General features: G+C 31.8%; 2 protein-coding genes across 3 annotated transcripts in view; both read right to left on the bottom strand.

Moving 5' to 3' along the window:
- The window catches only part of LOC117913060 (phosphatidylinositol 4-kinase beta 1-like), a 53,395-nt gene extending 42,871 nt beyond the window's left edge, over nucleotides 1-10,524 (bottom strand). For both annotated transcript variants that reach the window (XM_034827954.1, XM_034827955.1), the window contains exon 1: nucleotides 8,594-10,524. In XM_034827954.1, the coding sequence (XP_034683845.1) occupies nucleotides 8,594-10,039 (1,446 nt within the window). In that variant the 5' untranslated portion in view covers nucleotides 10,040-10,524. The remainder of the gene's footprint in view (nucleotides 1-8,593) is intronic.
- Nucleotides 10,525-16,659: 6,135 nt separating this feature from the next.
- On the bottom strand, nucleotides 16,660-18,057 carry LOC117913636 (chitinase 2-like). Its single transcript, XM_034828661.1, has 2 exons — nucleotides 17,673-18,057; nucleotides 16,660-17,553 (listed from the first exon to the last, which is right to left on the bottom strand). Exons 1-2 carry the CDS (start codon nucleotides 17,740-17,742, stop codon nucleotides 16,733-16,735), a joined length of 891 nt encoding a protein of 296 aa, XP_034684552.1. The 5' UTR covers nucleotides 17,743-18,057; the 3' UTR covers nucleotides 16,660-16,732.
- Nucleotides 18,058-21,068: the final 3,011 nt, after the last annotated feature.

Here is a 21,068-nt window from a genome sequence, read left to right as displayed (position 1 = left end):
ATTTTTCTTTAGGAGATTAAGGAACAGATGAGCATCAGCTAATAGAAAGAGGAAAGTTGCATAAGTCTTGTGTATTAAGATTCATGAAAAGGCAGTGCTACTAAGAGAGGGTTCCTTTGAGGTAATCACAATCTAAATGAGCAAAATCATGATAATAATGTATTCTAAATAAAGCTTGAAGGCTAGCAGGGAATAAAGCCGCAAAAGCCAGAGAAAAGCTGTAAATCCCTTGAAAAGCTTTATATGATGGGATAACAAAGCTACAATCTTGGGAAGTTTCTGAACAGTTTCACATGATAGGGAGTAAAGCTGCAGCCAACAGACTTTGTTTGAGTTCCGAACACCAACCCTCACCTTGGTACAAGTCAACCTCATGATTAGGTAAACTGTGATCACATGGGTCAATTTGGGATTCTTTGTGATCAACTACCCATTTGGAAAATGAAGTATCATTCAGGTCAAGCATTGCAGAGTCAAGCAACCTCAATTTTATGTAGCTACACTAGGGTCAATATCTTGGACCAAGCTGATGGTTATATTCTAAAAGAGCAATCACACAAGGCCATAGGCCCTTCCAAAGATCAACACCTTGGCATGGGTAGTGCCACAAAAGCCTACAAAATGATACATATTTAAAGCTTCAAGATTTACAAAGCCTAAAGATTTACAAAGCCAATGACATCAGTATAGGAGTAAGCCAATGACATCAATAGAGGAGTACTATCTTTCCTTTTCTTGAATAGATGACGACCATTCCATGGAACTATCCCAAGAATTACAAGAAGGATGAGTCATTGATGGAGGACACTGCTGCAAATATCAATTGTAGATTTACAAGTGGAGAAAGGCCGGTCCCAATGCCCAACCCTTTATCTAGAACACCAATAATAATTTGAGTTTCTCTCGGCACCACCACCGTTTGTTCGGATTAAGTTGAAGCTTTTGTTGAGTTTTAGTTTAGGTAGTGATTTACTTTTTGTCGAATTTTTATTTCTTTTAGTCTTCTTGATATATTAGGAAACTTTTTATTTCTTTTAGTTTCTAAATAATATTCCTTTTTCCTTTTTTTTTTATCAAAAACAAACATTTCATTATTATGAAACCAAGGATAAAAATATTAGTTTTGACGAATATATCAATAACTCGATTTACGAATATATCAAAAAATATCAATGGATATTTTGACACAAAATATCAATGGGGTAAAAATTGATCAAAACTCCAATAAATGATATTAGAAGTAATAATAAACATTTTGAAGTTGTTTTATTGAAGAAATTGATATATGTATGGTATAATTTGTTATATTCAACAATGATATCGCGTGCATCAATAAGAAATATGAAATTTGTAAATATAAATTCATTATTAAGCTACATTTAATATTATTCAAAAATAATATTGTTACATTTGATTATAATATCTCTAACCTTAAAACATATTTAATATTAACATTATGACCGATTTAATTCAAATGATTCAATGATATAAAATAAATAAATGATGATATATGCTTAAATTTTTTAATACTTATAATTTTTATATTTAATTAATATACAATGATATAAAAAAACCTATTAAAAAATTATTATGATAATTTTTATATTTTGGTAATCAATTAAATGAAATTTAAAAATAAAATAATTAGAATTAATTTATTTATTAAAATATCCTTTTAATATTTTATTTTTATGCAACACTTTAATATATATATATATATATATATATATATCCACATCTATCATTGAAGGCTAATTAGCCCTAATGGTAACCCAAGGTTCAATATGAACCTTTTGTCTTGGGTTTGAATCCCCTATTTGCAAACCAAGCCAATTTTTGAATTTTGACTAGGTTTGACCAAGCAAATACCTCAGCGTGAGCAGTTGTTTGACTTACAAAAGCAAGCATTAACTGACCGAAAATATCAGGAATTTCCCAAAAAATTGGTGAAAAAATCAATATACACCAAATATCGCTGAAAATGCCAAAAAGTCAACAAGCCAGCATTTCTCCACCATTTGTCGCTTCGGTGGTGACCAATACTCAAAATTTCGATGAAATTTCGCAATTTTTTCATCCTTGTATGGAACAAGGAAGTACAAAGAAATCCTTACCCAAAACACAACCACTATGTAACTCTAATCAAAAGCAAGAATAACTATCTACTCCCAAGAGCAAAGAAATTGTGTAACTAAAAGTAGTTACAATTACCAAAAAAACTACTTTTAAGGGATAGAAAACGCCATATAAAAGAGAACAATAGTTTGGCTCCTCATTTTGCTAACATGTTTGCCACTGATTAGCTGCACAAGGAATTCAACAGCACCTTTCCTATATCTATTCCTATACCAAAAAGAAAAGAAATTAGGAAAATTATCTTTTTTTTTTTTATCAATAAGGAAAATTATCCTATTAGGGAAGAAAGTTACAAGTCTACATATACCTATGTAGTTTTCAAAGTGGAGAACCAAAATTTTAATTAAAGTTTTCAACATCTATTATGCTTCTTTGGAGGATTTGATGGCATTTTTACCAAGTGTAATTGCTTAGGCTATGTTGCTTCGACTCAAATGTGTGTTCATATCAAGGGTTTGATAGCATTATGATACGTGGAACTAGCTAAAAAGAATCCAAATTTTTGGTATGAATACAGGGATACAACTTAATAAAGGGGGGAAAAACACAACCAATTAGAAATTAACTAAAAGTAAAGTACATATCTTTTCTTTTACCTTTATCTTTTTCTTCCTTATCCTTAAATATTCTTAAATTCTTTCCTTTTTCAATGTATGTACTAATTAGCAAGGAAGTTCAAAATTAACAATAAATTAATAAATTAATCAAAATCAAACAATCGTATCCAAAGCAAGGTAGGAATATCCAACAAGGATCCCATACCCATGTCCTATCGACACGGGGTACATTGGGTGAAGTTAAAGGGTCTAGGTATCATAGTACTTATGAAACCTTAAATGTGATTGCTTAAGAACATTAGTGTAACTACCAAGGATTTATTCTATGCTTTTTTTTTTTGATAGGCATCTATGCTTTTCAGCCATCTTTAATGCTTTCATCTCACTTTATAATTCAAGAAACTTCTTGAGTGTCGCAAATCTGACAAGAATGCATTGTTTATCTATCTCAAGGCAAATTGATCACAACAAAAACAATATTTGAATACCAAAAGTGATCTGAACCTAAAACCCCAGAAGTACTAATAAGGAAGAAAAGACCCAATTGTCCCAACTAAAGACTAATGGACAAAGCTCCTTTCCTAGCGATTTGTTGCCTCATTAGTAAACCTTAACATCTAAGAAAAGCAACTTATCTCTTTCTATAAATCTAAGATCTTCCTCATCCACAAGTCTTATAACCATGCTCACCTCCTTTCCTGAGCTACCCAAGTTTTTTTTTTTTTAATAAGTAATATTGAGATATTACAAATATATGCCAAAGAAAGAGTGCATCAAGTTACATAAGAAGTATACAAAGAGCGCCAAAGAAAACAACAAAAAGGTCAAGGAACAACTAAAGTGGGATTACCCAAAAACAACTCCCTCCCTTACTAAGAACCTAACCAATCAACAAATTCAATTAAAGGCATTGTACCATCACCCATATACAACACAACTTTACCTACATAAGGAGATTTGAAAATGATCTTCAGTATTTGGATCAGATTGCTCCTCATTCTCAAATGACCTTTGATTTCTGTCTTTCCAGATAATCCAAAAGATGCATAAAGGAGGAACTTTCCAGACCTTCTTGCACTTCTTTCCGATGTTGGACCCATGTCACCCTAGTAGAGTCTCTCTTATTGTGGCCAACAAAACCCAAGGAACACCAACCAAAAAAACCAGCAACTATCAAAGAACTCTTACCTTAGAACAATGAAGGAGAATGTGATCTACTGACTCCTCTTCTACTTTACATAAAAAGCATCTACTAACCAAGATCCATCCCCCCTTTTTTTTTGTTTTGATTGGAAACGACACAGAAATATATTGATAGATAAAAAGAAGTACAAAAAGAAGGATGAGAAATCCTCCCGCCATAGAAAACTAAACTACAGGAAATTACACTGAAAAACAAACGAACACTCTAAAAAGGACCATTCCTTATAGAGTACACACCGCTAACCAATCAAGTTGTAGCACATTAAGGGGAGTCCCCTTAAAAACCTTGGAACAGAAAGCCCAAAGAGAAGCAAGGAAAACAATAGAGTCCCAAAGATACTCTGAATTCCTTACTTTATCCTCAAAAATCCTCGCGTTTCTTTCCCACCACACAACCCGAATAAGAGCAATGCTTGTAGCTTGCCACAAAACTAACCCCCTCTTAGAAGAACCAAAACCATTAAATTTGATGGACATCATGTCAAAGATGCTCCTCGGGGGACCCAATCCATCTTAGCTAACTGAAATAACCTGTGCCACAACCCCATCCCCTTTTTTTAAGCCAATCAAGAGTCAAAACCTTTCCCCAACAAACTTCTCATGCAAAGAAACTTACTTTAGATGGAACCTAAGGATTCCAAATGACCCCTACTAGAAAAGACAATGGAATCCCTAGCTCTAAGGCAGCATAAAGAGAGTTCACAAAGAAGGTTTCATTCCTTGAATCCTACCACACTGCCCTATCCTCCTCCTCTCTATTCATTATCTTTCATTGTAGTCTTGCAAAAAATTGCTCTACATTATCAATTTCCCAATCATTAAGATTTCTAGAAAAATAGAGATTCCATTGTCACCTCTCCCTTAAGTGATCACGTAAATTTGCTACCCAAAAGCCTCTCTTTTGAATAAGGTAAAGCATATAGAGATGGAGAGTGGACATACAAAAGCTCCTCTCCATACCACCTATCCCTCCAAAACTTCACCCTCCTCCCATTTCCTACAGTAAAAGATAATCTTCTATTAAAGGCACCTCAATCCTTCCTTATAGTTTTCCATAACCCAACACCATACCTACCTATCACATCACAAGACCACCACTTCTTTCTCCCCATACTTATAACCTCTTAAAGTCGAAATGCTAACTCCACTTTCCAAGGAGAGCCTTATTTGAAGAAAAAAGGTTTCTAATCGTAATAAACTAGTTAAAATGATGGTTTTTTTTTTTTTTCCAAGCTTAGCTCCATCCCAAAAGAAATCTCTTTGAATTTGTTCCAATCTTAGACTCACCTTTTTCAAGATGACAAACAACAATATGAAATAAATTGGAAGGCTAAATAAAGTACCTTTTTTTTTTTTATCAGAAACGAAGAAACTTATATTAAAAGAAGAAAACATACAAGAGAAAGAGAAGAAAACAAGAGAAGGATGAGAGGTCCTTCCCACAAAAACAAAAACTGAGCAAAAGAGAAAACACCCAACTTTAGAAAACTAAAAACAAAGAACACTCTCAAACTTTTGAAGCGCAAACCACAGTCCAGTTGAGTTGTAAAACACTAAGAAGAATTCCGCTAAAAGCTGCAGTACAAGAGGCCCAAAGAGAGGAAAAGAAAATAAGCAAGTCCCATAACATCTCTTCCGTTCTCCCCTTATCCTCAAAAATCCTATTATTTCTCTCTTGCCACACCATCCATAACAAAGTAAGGCAAGCGATTTGCCAAAGTGTCTTGCCTCTTAATGAATTCCCCAAACCTTTAAAAGCAATAACCATCATGTCCACAATACTCCTTGGAGGGACCCAAGCCAAACCTGCTAGATTGAACAGCTTGTGCCAGATTCCAATGGTAATAGGACAATGAAGAAAAATGTGGTCGATCAATTCTCCATTTCCTTTGCAAAGAATGCACCATTGAGGACAGAGGGATTTGTAGAGTCTTCTCAATTGCAACTTGTCATTGGTGTTTACCTTCCCATGTACTACTAACCAAGCGAGGGCTTAACCTCTGAAGGGGCTTTTGAACTCCACAAAAACTTGGCCAGCAGGAACAAGATAGGATTTGAGACTTTTGACAGGACCAAGAAAAAAATTTTCACTGAAAACAAGCCTAATGATGACAAAGACCAAGCTCTTGAATCTGCCAAAGAAGGAGAGAAAAACACTGAACTACGGGAGGACATTAATCTCTTAAGGAGATCAATTTCTGTATCAGTAAGATTGCGACGAAAATTAAAATTTCAAGACAGTGGAAAGGAATTGCCAAGGACATTTGAGACAGTGAGGTTTTTCACAGAAATCACTCTATAAAGACCAGCAAATTGAGAGCACAAAGTTTGGTTAACCCACCAAAGATCTTCCCAAAAACGAATTCTCTCCTCATTCCCCACCACTAGGCGGACAAAATGGGAGAAATCTTGAAAAACTTGAGCAATAGCCTTCCAAGGATATCTGTGTGATCATCTAACCACCATGTTGGAGTCTCATCCATTAGGATGTGTCCCGTAAATACTTGCAATAACCTTATGCTAAAGACCATTTCTTTCTCCAAGGAACCTCCAGAGTCATTTCCCTAAGAGAGCAATATTTCTCAAAGAAGTCTTCCCGAAACCCAAACCTCCCAACTCCTTTGGCCTACAAACAACATCCCATCTGATAAAATGATCTTTCTTCCCTTCCCCTGCCCCAAATCAAAGAAAATCCCTTTGCAACTTCTCAACCTTTAAGGCTATTGATACTCTGGGATTTTGAAGAGGGAGAGGAAGTAGCTAAGGATGTGGGACAGACTCGACTAAATTAAAGTAATCCTCCATCCCAAAGACAAAAAAGCTTTTTTCCAACCATCCAACCTCCTCGAAATTCTCTCAACCACCAGATCCAAGCCTATTGTCTTTGGGTTCCCTCCTAAAGGAAGACTTAAATAAGACAAAGGTCACTCTAACACTCTGCAGAGGCCAAACTAGACAACAACTCCTGTCTTGTATTAATACCTGAAATGGTGTTTTTTTCTAAATTGATTTTTAATCTTGATACTTGCCCGAAAAGGATAATCTTGAGGTTTTGAAGATGTTCCGGAGAGGCTTAGAAAAAAAAAATGGTGTCATCTGCAAACTGTAGCAAAGACACTCTAGTCCCGTCCCTCCCCACAAAGAAACCCTCAATTAGCCCAATTTCCTCTGCTCTGATCATCAATTTACTTAAAACATCTGCTACTAAAGTAAAAAGGAAAGGAGAAAGTGGGTCTCCTTGTCTCAAACCTCTAGAGGCCTTAACCCAACCCTTTGCATTCCCATTAACTAAGATTGCAAAACTTGATGAAGACAAACAACCCCTTATCCAAGATCTCCATTTCGGGCTGAAACCCTTCATTTCTAGCACATGATCTAAAAAGCCCCAATCCACATGATCATAGGTCTTCTCAAAATCGATTTTAAAAACCACCCCTTCCTCCCCTAACCTTCTTTTCTCATCCACCACTTCATTGGCTATCAACACAGCATCCAGAATGTGTCTCCCTTCAACAAAGGCTCCTTGAGAGCCAAAGATTGTTTCATGGAGTACTCAAAATAGAGTACTTTTGATCAAGGTGAGTCTCTCTCCTTTGGAAAGATATTCTCTCTTCCACATAGTAAGCCTTCTTTGAAATCTCTCCTCTACTAAGTGATTATACCACATTGACTTTATTAACCCCTTTCTCAACTCACTAAGATAGCAGCTTGAATGGGTGTCTCTACACTCTTTAAGAGGGGTGAGTCAGATATGTGTTTTTTGATCATGTTGAACATATCTCCTCTAGTTTCACCAAAAAGGACTAGGGGTATGGCACTAAATGCTTCATAGTTGTCCAAGTTAGGAGGTGGACTCATATAGCCCATCATGGGCTTGAGTACATATTAGTGGCAAGCTTGGTGTACTCCATAACCAAGTATATAAAATGATTCTCGAGTCTTGATTTGGCAACTAGAGTTAGAAGCTTAAGAAAGTAAGATTGGCTCAAACACTATGGACCTTATCTTGGCAATACTAATAAGGGAGAAGGGACAACTTACTAGAAAGTATTGTGTCACAATATTTTCCACCAAAAAGGTCAACTAGTAGTACATGTGGCCTTATATTATTGGTTCATGTAAATGTGATGTCATTTCATTGATCCTTGATTTTTTTAGCTTGCTTAGCTCTTATCCAAAAAAATTTCTATATAGAAGACTCTTAAGGGGTCACCATTTGAAAGGATTTTGGATTTCTTTAAATATTTTTTCTCTTTTGAAAGACAAACAAAAAAATATATAATAAATAGCACCATCAAAAAAAGGGGGCACACCTTATGCATACATGGAGTAATTTAGCATCTCAAAGAAAATAAAAAATAATTGAAATATCCGAATAGTCACTGATTTTAAATTATACAGGAAAGTATTAGATGATATAATTGTGTATCTCTCCCAAAAAAGAATTTACAAAATTGAGGATTTATGTTATTATAATGCAAGGTTCCACATTTGCAAGATAATTACAGTTACCTTTCCAATAAAACTGAACACTACATGCTTTTCCCAATGAATTAAGTAATAGCTCAGCAACGAACAAAAAATAAAAAAATAAAAAAATGAAAAAAGAGAAAGAAGACCATGCACAGCTAAATGACATTATGGCCAAATTTTCAGTAAAGACCAACTACCATTCAAAATATTAATTGTGTACTGACCTCTTTGTTTCTCTTCGAGCCATACAGCTCTGAATCTTCCACAGAACGATCCCGGTCTCTGAACAGCTTGCGAAAAAAGTTCTCTGTCCCCGGACTGCTTTCAAACAAACCACCACCATTGCTGTTTTCATTAGCTAGGGAAACTTTAGCATCTTCAGGATGCACACGGAACAATTTACGAAACAAAGAAAAGTCTGAAGGATCCTCTTCCTCACCATTTGCATTCCCCTTCTCTTCATCTTCAGTTCTATCATTCCCATCTTTCTTATCCTCAAATTTCTCCTTAAAAAATTTTCTAAAAAACCCCTCCTTTTCATCATCTTCAGCAGATCTAGAACCAATTTTTTCTTCAGAATTCACCCTGTCTTCCTCATCATTTTTATCATTGCCATCCTTCTTGTCTTCAAATTTCTCCTTAAAAAATTTTCTAAAGAACCCTTCTTTTTCATCATCTTCGCCAGATTTTGAACCACCTCTTTCTTCAGAATTCACCCTATATTCCTCATCATTTCTATCATTCCCATCCTTCTTGTCCTCAAATTTCTCCTTAAAAAACTTCTTGAAAAAACCTTCTTTTTCTTCATCTTCTACTGACTTTGAAAGAGATTTATCCTCCGAATCACTCTTGCTGTCACGAAATAACCTCTTGAAAAACCCTTCAGAGCTCGATGTCAGCTCCTCGTCTTCATCCTTACTATCTCTCAGAAGCCTCTTGAAGAACCCATCCTTCTCTAATTCTTCATCATCCTTCTCTACAGACTTCCTAAAAAGCAACGCATCTCTTACTTTTGGACCAGGAATAAATTTCTTGAATATCGTGTTCTCATCAGGTGACTTACAACCCTCATCCTGCAAACTGTTTCCCAATGAAGGTGAGAAGGATATAGAACGGTGGGTTGGAGGTGACGATGTTAAAGACAAAAACCGCTGTTTTGATGAAAGTATCCTATTAAGTACTAGACTCTTGCTCCCAGGGCTGGTTTGTGCATTAAGAGGTCGAACCAGGGGAGGCCACTCACCCATCAAAGTTGCTGCAATCTGACACTTCTCTTGAATTCTACTAATCCCATCATTGTCATCGGAGTCTTCAAGCTCTGCCATCAAAAACCAATGCACCTTCAGTGCTATCTGAAGTGACTTGGAGCACATATCGATGACAAACTTATCCAAAGATGGGCTTGGCTTGTGAACCAACATGTAACAAATTTGGAATAGGTAGCTCTCGATGCCCGAGAGCGGAAGTGTGTACATTCTATTACAGAGGTAGTCTCGAACCCCCGGGTGATCATGTTTGTACAAATAGCTAACAGCAATCCACTCACAGAAAAAAGACGAGTCAAAAAATCGAATGAGCCACCCATTCTCACCAGTCTCGCTGGTCAGATTGGTTCTCGTAATCTCACGAGGTGACTCATCCACGCGATTCAATCCCAAAAGCCGCACCATTGTCAATCTACCATCATAAACCCTAATCACCACTCAATCAAATCCAAAAACCCTAATTTCTTCGGAATTCAAACACGTTTTCCCTCAATTCCAAGCCCTAACAACTCCAATCCAATCCACAAACCCTAACAACTTCCCCATGCACTCCCCTCCAATATAAACCCAACCACAAGCCCTAAATACCCACAGTATGTCACCAGAACCCCCAATTTTAGATTCACATGAAACAGAAAACAAAAACCCGCTATCTGTTTGGCATCCCGGAAAATGGAGAGGAAAACAGAAGAACAACTAGAAACGATGGCAAACCTTTCTCGAGAAAGTTGCAATTTTCGGAAAATAAGAAATGAAATGAGAGATTCAATGTGTCTTACGCAGAAATGAAGAGGCTACCAAGCGAAGATCGTTTGAATCTTCAAAACGACGTCGTTGGCCGCGTCGTTATTGTTGTTGCTGTTGTTCCCAAGAGCAGAACGAAGTTGGGAAAAATTATGATTACATTAATAAATGTCCGAAATTTTGAATACTTCTAACCTGCGCCGGGAGTGAGGTGTTCGTTTATGTTATTTATTATTTTATTTTATTTTTAATTTCCCTTCCCTCCAAGTCCAAGCAAGCGTGACTTTTGGGAGATACGTAATTCACGGCACTCCATATGATAGAGAAATCTATTGGTGAGCAAAAAAGGAATTTTCATCATTTTTTTTTTATGCCTTTCCAAAATTGGGGGAGAGGAAAAGGACATTCATAGAAATATGTAGTTCGGAAATGCTTGAAATTAAAAAATATGAATGATTTTTCAACTATATTTTTTATCTTTATAAACAATAAAATATGTTTAACAATGTCATTTATTTTTTTGCTTTTAAAAACAAAAAAGACATATATTTGATTATAGGCTTTCTCTTTTCTATTCTTAAAAAAAAATATGTGAACATTTTCAAAAGATTTATGTTGAAAAAATAATAGTTTCTAAAAAAAAATTGGGGTATTAAAAAAAATTATTTCCTCACATTTAAAAAAATTTTAAAGTAATTTTTAAGAATATAAGATAATTTCATGCTCTTTGTGTAAGAATTCCAACATTTTATATACAATTTACTACTATTTTCTAAATTTAAAAAAATGGATAGTGTATTTAAAGAAGACATATAATAAAAAGTAAAAATAAAAAAGATGTGCAAACTCAATTTACCAATTAACTATAAAATGTTTATAAATAATAACTCTAAGTACACCCAAAGTTATACACAACCAAAAAAAAATACTAAGTTTGGAAGATAGAGGGTATTAGGTAACTTAGTTTTAGTTGTAATCTCACATTTTTGTAACTTTTCCTAGATTTTAATTTTAAATAACTTAACACTCTAAGGATGAAATGTGGGGAGGTTTTTTATAACCTAGTTTTACTCACCGTTGGCTTATTTGTGCATGATTTAAAAGAATCTAGTTTCTAGTTGTGGTTGCATTGACTAAAACAACCATGGGAATGAAAATATATGTTGACTAGTTATGAGGGTCGTAAATCAAGCAACTTTAGGAGCGTACTTAGATTTAATTTTTATGATTATGGAAATTAATCATAGGTTGGCTCACACGGAAAGGAACTCATTTAAACCATCTAGTTGCAAGGATCCAAAAGGTAGCAATCAAAGTGAGTTGCCTTATTTTGAGGTTGTTACAAGTGATAGTGGTCTTTAATCGAGCTCAAATTTTTTGGTGATGCATTATTTAAGTAATAGTTAGATTATTTATTCATATGTGTACATAAAAATGTTTTGATAAGTACGTAAGGTTACACAATAACTTATAAATAATCTTTATTGATTAAGTTAATAGATTTATTAGTTTAATTAATTGGAGTCCAATAGGTTAATTAATTAATTATGATTTAATGAGTTAAACTAAGTGACCTAAACCTAAAGTAACTAAGTTACTTAAACCCACAAATAAGTCTATATTAACCCCTTTAAGGGTTTATGCTCAAAGTTCTACTATTTAGTTTTATAAAGAGATGAACCTTAGCCTCCATTCCCTTTGAGGGGATTCCGCCATCTTCACGTGCCAAAATCCAGGAAAAAGATCTTGCAAGCGGAAGATCGTGATTTATTTGAGATCCACACAATTGTCTTCACTGATTGGAATTGATTCGAGAACATATAGATTAAAGGTAAAGTTAATCATAGATATAATATCCCGATGATAGTTTTGCATACATTTTAACAAGTTAAAGTTTAGAATAGAGCAATCTATACATTCCAACATGCTTCACCCATGGGAATGTGTGAAATAGATAAGAAGTTCCTTGTTACAATTAGTTGATAAATTAATTTGCTAGGTTGGAATATTTCTAATAAATATATATCTCATATGTGGGAATGAGTTTTACACTCAATTATAAGTAAGCATTTGAGTATTTAGAAGAGCACGATACAAAAATCTTCTACAAGAATATTCTTATGATTGATGTATGATTAAAATTGATCAAAAACGAAAAGTTTATACGATTTTATAAAACAATTTTCAATTTTCTTTTGTTATTTAGCTATTTTTACTTCAAGCTCAAACTTTCATAAATTAACTTATATCCAAATCATTTATTGCTTAGAATGGTCATGAAATGGTAGGGCACATTTTATTTATATATCATTTATTTAAATTTTTTATAGTTACTATACATCCAAAAAGATGTGTGTTAAATTATATATATATAAATAAATAAATAAAACCTTCAAAGATAGTGAAGTGAATATGAAATTAATTGCAACAATGATATTGCATCCTTGTTAAAAGTTTGAAGTGTATAAAGTTTGTTGTACAAAATTTCACTGAAGTAGTAAGGGTGATATGATTGAAAAGTGCCATGACAGGACTTGGTTCCCATTGCCCATTGTTTTGTAATTTGTTTTGTGTGTTGCTGGCATGGAAAAGATGTAGGTCATGTTTGGCAAATTTCTAAAAAACAATTTTGAAAAATAATTTAAATTTTCTATTTTTATTTTTTATTTTTGTAGAAACAAAGTTTGCATGAGAACTTGAAATGTTTTTAACATGTTTTTCATATTTTTTAAAATAATTTTTATATCTAATGCTTTATTTTTAATAATTTTATATATTTAAATAATTATTTTTTAAAACAAATCTAAAAAAACAATTGAAAATAATTCAAAGATATTATATGAAAACATATTGTTTTTTTATTTTTAAGAAAAAAAATAATTTTTTAATTATCAAATATGTTTTCCTACTTTTTTTTTTTGTTTTAAAAAAGATAAACTAATCTCAAAAAACAAGTGAAAATAATTCAAAAATATTATACGAAAACATATTGTTTTTTTATTTTTAAGAACAAAAAAAAAATAATTTTTTAATTATCAAATATGTTTTCCTACTTTTTTTTTTTTTTTTTAAAAAAAAGATAAAATTGTTCTACAATTGTCAAACAGATTCGTAGGAATTTTCTATTTTTAAGAATAAAAAACAGTTTTTAATTATTAAACATATTTTCTCATTTTTTATTTTAGAGAAGAAAAAACTATTATTAAAAACAGTTATCAAACACACCCGTAAAAATTCTATATTGAAAAAGATGAAGGCATAAATCCAAAATATGGATTATGAATAACTAAATTCAAGTATAACTATGAAATAATTTAATCCTAGTACTATAGTTAAATATATAAATAGGATTGTTTGTTAAATTTCCTTATTGCAAGTATCTAAATTAATGAAAGTGATCTAATTAATGACTTGAGGAATGAATGGGATACATGCTTGAGACAAGAATGACTGCAAAAGATTTTAGATCAGTAACTTTATAGAAGATAACCACATGAAATGGAACTTTCTAAGAAGCATAAAAACTAGGATACACTAGTTAATTGTAGTCAATTAAGTTCATCGGTATAAGCTAATGTTCATGGGAAATTTTTGGCTAATAGTTTATTATTTTTCCAAAATGACAATGTTCATGCAAATTATTATAATTGATTTTTACAAACCGTTCATAAAAATAATTTTATGTTCTTTAAAATAGAAAATAATTTTAAAATTGTAAAAACACAATCAATAAATTCAAATATATGCTTTTTTATGTTTTAATTTCTGCAATAAATTAGACAGAATTAAACATTAAATATTTTTTAATATCACTTTTTGCATTTCAGAGATTGTCTAAAATGCATTTTTGGTCAACCTGTGATAGCGGTGTTTAAGGCATAATTTTCATTTGATTCTTCATTGTCTTTTTCAATCATTAATCCTGTCATTAAATTTTTGGAACAATAATTAATCACAGATTTAGTCCTGACTTGGAATGAAATTACTTAAGGAGGCCAATGGGAATTAAATCTGTGATTAATTACTATTCCAACTCGTAACACCACTCGATTCTCAAAATTTCTTACCTTCTTCTACAGATATAATTTACCAATTAAGAGATATAATTTTTTCTTCAATTTTTATTGGAAGTTCAATCTCCTATAAAATGTAAAAGGTAAAAAAACTATACATAGAATCAAAATTTCAAAAGAAGTTTGGGTAGAAGGAGCGGAGCGTAAGTCCAATATTGATCAATATAAAGTCTAAAAGTGGGAAATAATTGACACCAATAGTTAATAATTGAATTTTTAATGGTAGATTTGAATTTTTTTCAAACATTCCCTTAAATTTATTATACTTTGGTGTGCTTTCCAAATACTTGGTACAACTTGGAATTTTTTTTCTTGACTACCGACACATTCTTAACAGCCAAGGACTAAAACAAAGGCAGTTCACCTGTCAACGGAAGACAAGGATTCACCTGTCGAAGATGGGACTAACTGGCTTGCCAAGGCCTTCGATTTTTCAGCCGGATAGAGAAGTATTGATATTTTTGCTTTAAGAAGATGAACTTAGTACCACTGCACTGGTCAATAGCTAAATCATCAATAGCAGCCTTACAGTTTTGGGCCCGGAATAGCACATGGCTTGCCTTTTATTTTATTTTTAAATGCAAAATAATTTAAATTAAGGAAAATGTTAAAAGGAAAATGGTTTTCTAATATTTAATTTTATTATGAAAAATATGAAAAAAAAATCAAATATAATTTAATTTAATTAAAATTTTATGTATTTTTAAATTATTTAATATTTATATAACATAGAAAAATAAGTGAAATGACTTTGAAAAATCATATTTTTTTCACTTTTTCCCTTTTTTCTATTTTTTTTAGTTTTTTTTCCTATATTTCCCTTTAAATTTTTCGAAAACCAAATATAACCTTAAATAAGAGATTACCCATCATTGTACTTAATTTATCACAAGAGGATTGAAGAGCTTTGGAGCTATGGAGGACCGACAACAAATAATGATTGAGCCATTGTATTTCATTTTCCCATTAACCACATTTTTGTAAGTAGTACTTCCATTATGGACACTTCTATGAAAATTTTATTAGTATTTACCTTGTAGTGTACTTGAGGGTAATTATCAGGATTACCTGAATCGAAAAGTAAAAATAGCTTTTAACTATTATAAAACATTTTTAATCTTTTTAATTGACTTCTAAAACTTGGAGATATTTGAAGTATATAAGTAATAATCTAATAGGCAAGGTTTAAAGTATTGGTTGAATCCAGTATGACTTAATCGAGTCGTATTTATCTTGGTCCTTTCCATGTAAAGTGTAATACTTAATATCTTCTTAAATATAGATTCAGTTAGGAATCGGTTAAACTCGATTTGTTCAATTGAGATTTTGAGTTTACATGGTTGAATCATTTGAGTTAAACTTAGAAATTGTTTTTTTCTTTCAAATCACAACAAAAAACACCAAATGATAAAAAATAAATAAAAATGAGAAATCTCTGAAAAATTAAAGATTCTTTTGAAAAGTTTTTTAAGCATTGATTGTTCCCGTAAAGAAGAAGAAAAAAGAAGTTGATAGTTTTGTTGTGATGAATAATGAGAAACATTATATTCTTCCATTGATCATTGACCATTTGTATTGGTTTCTCTCTATCTTCTTCGCTTTGGGCACATTGGGTGTGTGTTGTGAAGGAGGCTCCCTCCCTTTGCTCAAAAGAGCCATCAATACCCCCTCTCTCTTTACACGGTGTGGGTTGATGTGGGAATTTGAAGAAAATGGGTAATATATTATTTTATATAAGAATAATTCAATTATTTTAAATACTTATGTGTGGTATAAATTATATTTATATGATAATGGTTTATTATTTCATATTAAGAATGCGATATGAATTATATCAATGTACCTAAAAATTTATAAGACAATCTTGTTTTTTTAGTTTTTAAAAATTATTTAATTGTATTTTTTTAAAAAAAATTCATATTATTTTTTATTATCTTTTGAACCTACATAAATTTACATATACTCATAATGTGCCTCAAGGCCCTTTGAGTCAACAACCCATACAACTTTCAACCATGCTAATAGCATGTGAGAACCAAATGCACAATGAGACCAGGCAAAGCCTGCTCAAGAGAAGGAGATGGTAGCAATAATGCACTACAACTGAGAACATGGGAGCCAGCCATGATCCATGGCGAAGACCCACATGTGGCCGGGAGTGCTTTCGTCACCTATGTGAAATCATGATCCATATCAACCGTATAATACTGTTACAAATAATAAACAATGAAACAACAGACTTAATCTTAATTTCTGCTACAAAATAATTTCAAACCACACATCAAATGCCAGTGGAGTTAAGCAAGAAAGCTTGCGATTTCCTCTCATAGTAGTAGCCATTGGCAGAAGAAGCATCAGCCGAGAAGATCATTACTCCCTTCACATCAATTCCATTTTTCTCTAAAAGCTTCAATGCATCAAAAAATGCCTCCCCTTGAATCCCCCTCCCGTCAACTTCATAGCTAGGCAGCAACTTCTCTTGATCGAACTGCTTGGCTCGGAGCTTAAAAGCTTCAAGGTACCGTTTCGGTGTACTAACTTTGTCGGTGTAGAATTGGTAGTTGACATAGTCTATAAGATCTCCATATCCATCACAGAGCTGTATGTAAGGCACGGCTCTACTATTAAAGGGTGCAATGGTGGCTACCGAAATGACACTTTGATTCTTCAAGAGGGAGATGAGCTGGCCAATGCAGTATGGGAAAGTTGAATTGCGTTTGGGGAAGTTCTCGTAGTCTATGTCAATGCCATCAAGATTGTAAGTGACAATAAGGGATTGAAGAGAGGTGAAAGCATTGGAGATCCAAATCTCGGGGTCCTTTGGATCATACCAGCGGAGGATTTTTTCCCCGAGGCTCCATCCGGACAGGCTAGCTAAGGCTTTTACATTTGGGTGTTGTGCCTTGATGTCTGCTACGGAGTCGGGGGTTAAGGTGGAAGCCCAGTATGGTGAGAATATGCCATTTTGAGCGTTACCTGATTCGTCTGCATCAATGGCAAAGCCAAGTATAAAATGGAACTCGATGTCTTTTTCTATTGGAACATCATCAAATGTCACTGGAACCCCTGTAGCTCCGATATACTCCATCATGACCTTCCCATCTGGATCATAAAGATTAGTTCAGAACATTTTTGATGCTGTGAAATTCACCCAAAACATGCTCTAAAACCGATATGAACATGCAAATTTTCTGGAAGTATAATTTCCTTTGAACACTCACCCGAAAATCGTAGGAAGATGAGCGCAAATATTAATCCAACAAGGAGGACACAGAAATGAAGCTTGATCATCCTTCTTCTGCTGGCTGTGTGATTGAATGTAGATATAAAACAGATGTAGGTTAGGTTATATAGATTTCTGGAATTCCCAACCAAGCCGGCTCAGACCATTTTAGTAATGCTCTAAGCCAAATATACCCGTCAAAAACAATGTTATATAGAGCATATCATAGGGCTGCTAGTGAAGGTTACAAGACTTTGGTCCATGGTTTTATATTGTTCCTAAGGAATGAGTCAAAGTTTGCTTGCACTTTGATTGTGATATTCTCAATGTCAAGTAGGATGTGACAGAGGCAGCATCTTCGTACCATCCAAAAATATATTTAGGACCAATTCTGAAGGAGGGAGATCTAACCGGCACCAAAACCCCTTCACTGTAATAGTAGAATGAAGCAAAATGACAACAGGGTCGGCCGAATTTGAGGTGGTCAATGATACTGCAAGACAGAAACGATTACCTGATTACATTACTATTAACCATATACCATATAATTCGTGTAGGCTTTATAATTTTGTCATGATTAGTACTTAATAATATTTAGGCTATGTTTGGTTTGCTAAAAAAGAAAAAGAAAATAAAGAGAAAAAATGAAAAAAAAAATTAAAAAATAGATTTAAAGGCAACAAACTATTTTTTTTATATTTCTTTAAACTCATTTAAGTTATTTTCCTTTGTTATTTAAAGATTAAGTTATGTTTGATTTCCATAAAATTTAAGGAATAGTAGGGAAAAAAAAAAATTAAATTCAATAAATTATTTACATGTTTCTTTAAATGCATTTTACTTATTTCCATTTGTTATATAAAGATTAAATAATTGAAAAATATATAAATATTTAACAAATTTTAATTATATTTAATTTTGTTTTCATATTTTTTATAGTGAAACCAAACATGAAAAATATCATTTTCCTTAACAAATTTTTTTTTCTTTAGTACTTTTCGAAAATCAAACATAACATAAATAAATTTAAAAGGAACCAAACATAACCTTAAGCATTAGTCGATCATCAATCATTCTAAAATTGCAACATTTAAGGAAGTTAAACTCTCCTTGTCAAGAGACTTGACCTTCGTTTAGGTTTTTACTTTAATTACTTTCTTTCAAATTTCATACGTTTTGAAAGTGTTGCTCTAGCCCAGTCGGTTGAGTCTTCTATATGCAACTGTTCCAATTCTATAAAATATACTTATACATGTGAGAAGACCCATGTTCGATTGCTTATATGAATAATAATAATAATAAATTAGTTATTTACTTATTTTTTTTCAATCCATATCATAACCCGAACTCTAAAGGACCCATAACTAAATCCATGACTTCGAGTTAAAGGTTTGACCCTAAGGTAAAGCCGATCATCAACCAATCAAATTAATTTCTATAAATAATTTAATATAAAATAAATATATAAAAGAATACTAACAGTTATATTAAAGGAAATCATTTAAATAAATCTTAATTACTACAACAAAATTTAACGATAGATTTTCTAACACTATAATAATTCAATAATAAATTACACTATACAACTTAGATATAAACTATTAGATTTGAAACAATTACAAGTGAAATCAAGGGACTTATGGTTTTCATCCTAAGGTCTCTTTAGGAGCTTCTATAGGCATTTGTCTTTTCATCAACTAGATCTACATCTAAAGGGGCAAGGGGGTGACCAATTCTACTATGCTCAACAGAGGTGTTTCCTTCCACGGTTCCACCCATGGAAAGGTATAATAACTTAAATTATATAAAGTCTTAATATGAATATTAAAACGTTACAATTATCCTCCATTAAGACTAGTTGAGTTTTAACAAGACATTCATATCCAGACTTTCATAAATATATATAAAAAAATTTAATGTTGCATAGTGTTGATTGTCCACCCAACAAAATCATGGGCTATGGGAGATTTATTTATTTATTTTATAAATTAATCTTCTTTATAAATAGATTTGTTTTGTTCATGTTAAAAATACTATAATAGCACGTTACAAATTTTATAAATTTATTATTAATTACTTATATAAAGATCAAAATTGAAAAAAATGGTATAAGTGAAAATATTAATATGGTGTTTTCAATTTTTTTTTTTTTAAATGGTGAATTGTTTTAAAAGTTATTGAAAAATACAGAAGAGAATATAATCACATGAATGATCTTGTGGAATCTATAATTTAAAAAATAAGTAAATATTATAAATATAAAACAAAAATACTAATATAAATAAATATTATCTCATATTTTTTGAAATTAAATATTATCTTACAAGTATATTAATATAAATATATTGTTTATTTATTATATATATTTTTATATTAAAATAATTTAATTATTAATTACAAATGTAGTATAATATTTAGTTGATATTTTAAAATAAAAATAATAAAAAATAAAAAATAAAAAATAAAACTACAATATGATAACAAGCTCATATATAACATTATTTTTAATAATAATATATTTTATAACAAAATATGTGTATTATGCAAAATTTTAATTAAATCTTTTTCACGATATTTTATATTAATGAAAATTCAGAATTGAAAAAAAAATTATAGATTTATTTAAAAAATAATAATTTTTACTTTTTTTTTTTAGTCAAATGGTATTTTTAATGAAAATTATTTTAAAAAAACTATAAAACTTTTTTTAAATCAAAAGTAAATTCTTGGGGTTTTAACTTTTGCAATTAACATGGAATAATTTGTCATCCACCTCATCATATGATATAACTTTACCTTTTTAAATATACTTATTTTTATTAATATTCAAATTTTTAAAAGGCAACGTGGAGAAAAATAATTCATTTTCTTTTGATTTACGTGGATTTGATCAAAACTCAAGTCTATATTTTCTCTATAAATAAAGATGAAACCTTCACAAGATAGAGTTAGAAAGCTCAAGAACTTGTGTTATAAAAATCTCTCTCTAGCTTTTGTAACTTCTCTTTTAAAAAATCTAATCATTTATAATCATCCCTTAGTTATCCTTCAATTGTCAACAAATCTGTTATCTTTGTATTTTTATGATTAATTTTCTATCATAAATTAGATAGAATAGTAATTATTTTTATTTTTATACTTGAAATTCAAAATTAATTTGTTGTATGCGTAACTTTTCACTAATAAAACAGCACACACGTCCATCTGGCACATTTTTCCGAGTTAAAAAAAATTATTAAATTTGAAATTAAATTATTGAATTTGAAGTGGGAAGCAGGGAAGATTCTGTACGAACGGGGCAAAGGGCAAGAATCAATCATCGTCCACGATCCAACAGCTATAAAACACCAACTGTAATATCAAATCTCCTAATCAAACGGTTAGGAACCTCAAA

The sequence above is a fragment of the Vitis riparia genome, chromosome 4 (genome assembly GCF_004353265.1).
Source record: "Vitis riparia cultivar Riparia Gloire de Montpellier isolate 1030 chromosome 4, EGFV_Vit.rip_1.0, whole genome shotgun sequence".
Taxonomy (NCBI): domain Eukaryota; kingdom Viridiplantae; phylum Streptophyta; class Magnoliopsida; order Vitales; family Vitaceae; genus Vitis; species Vitis riparia.
Note: the sequence above shows the minus strand (reverse complement) of the source record. Positions and strands in the feature narration are given on the sequence as shown.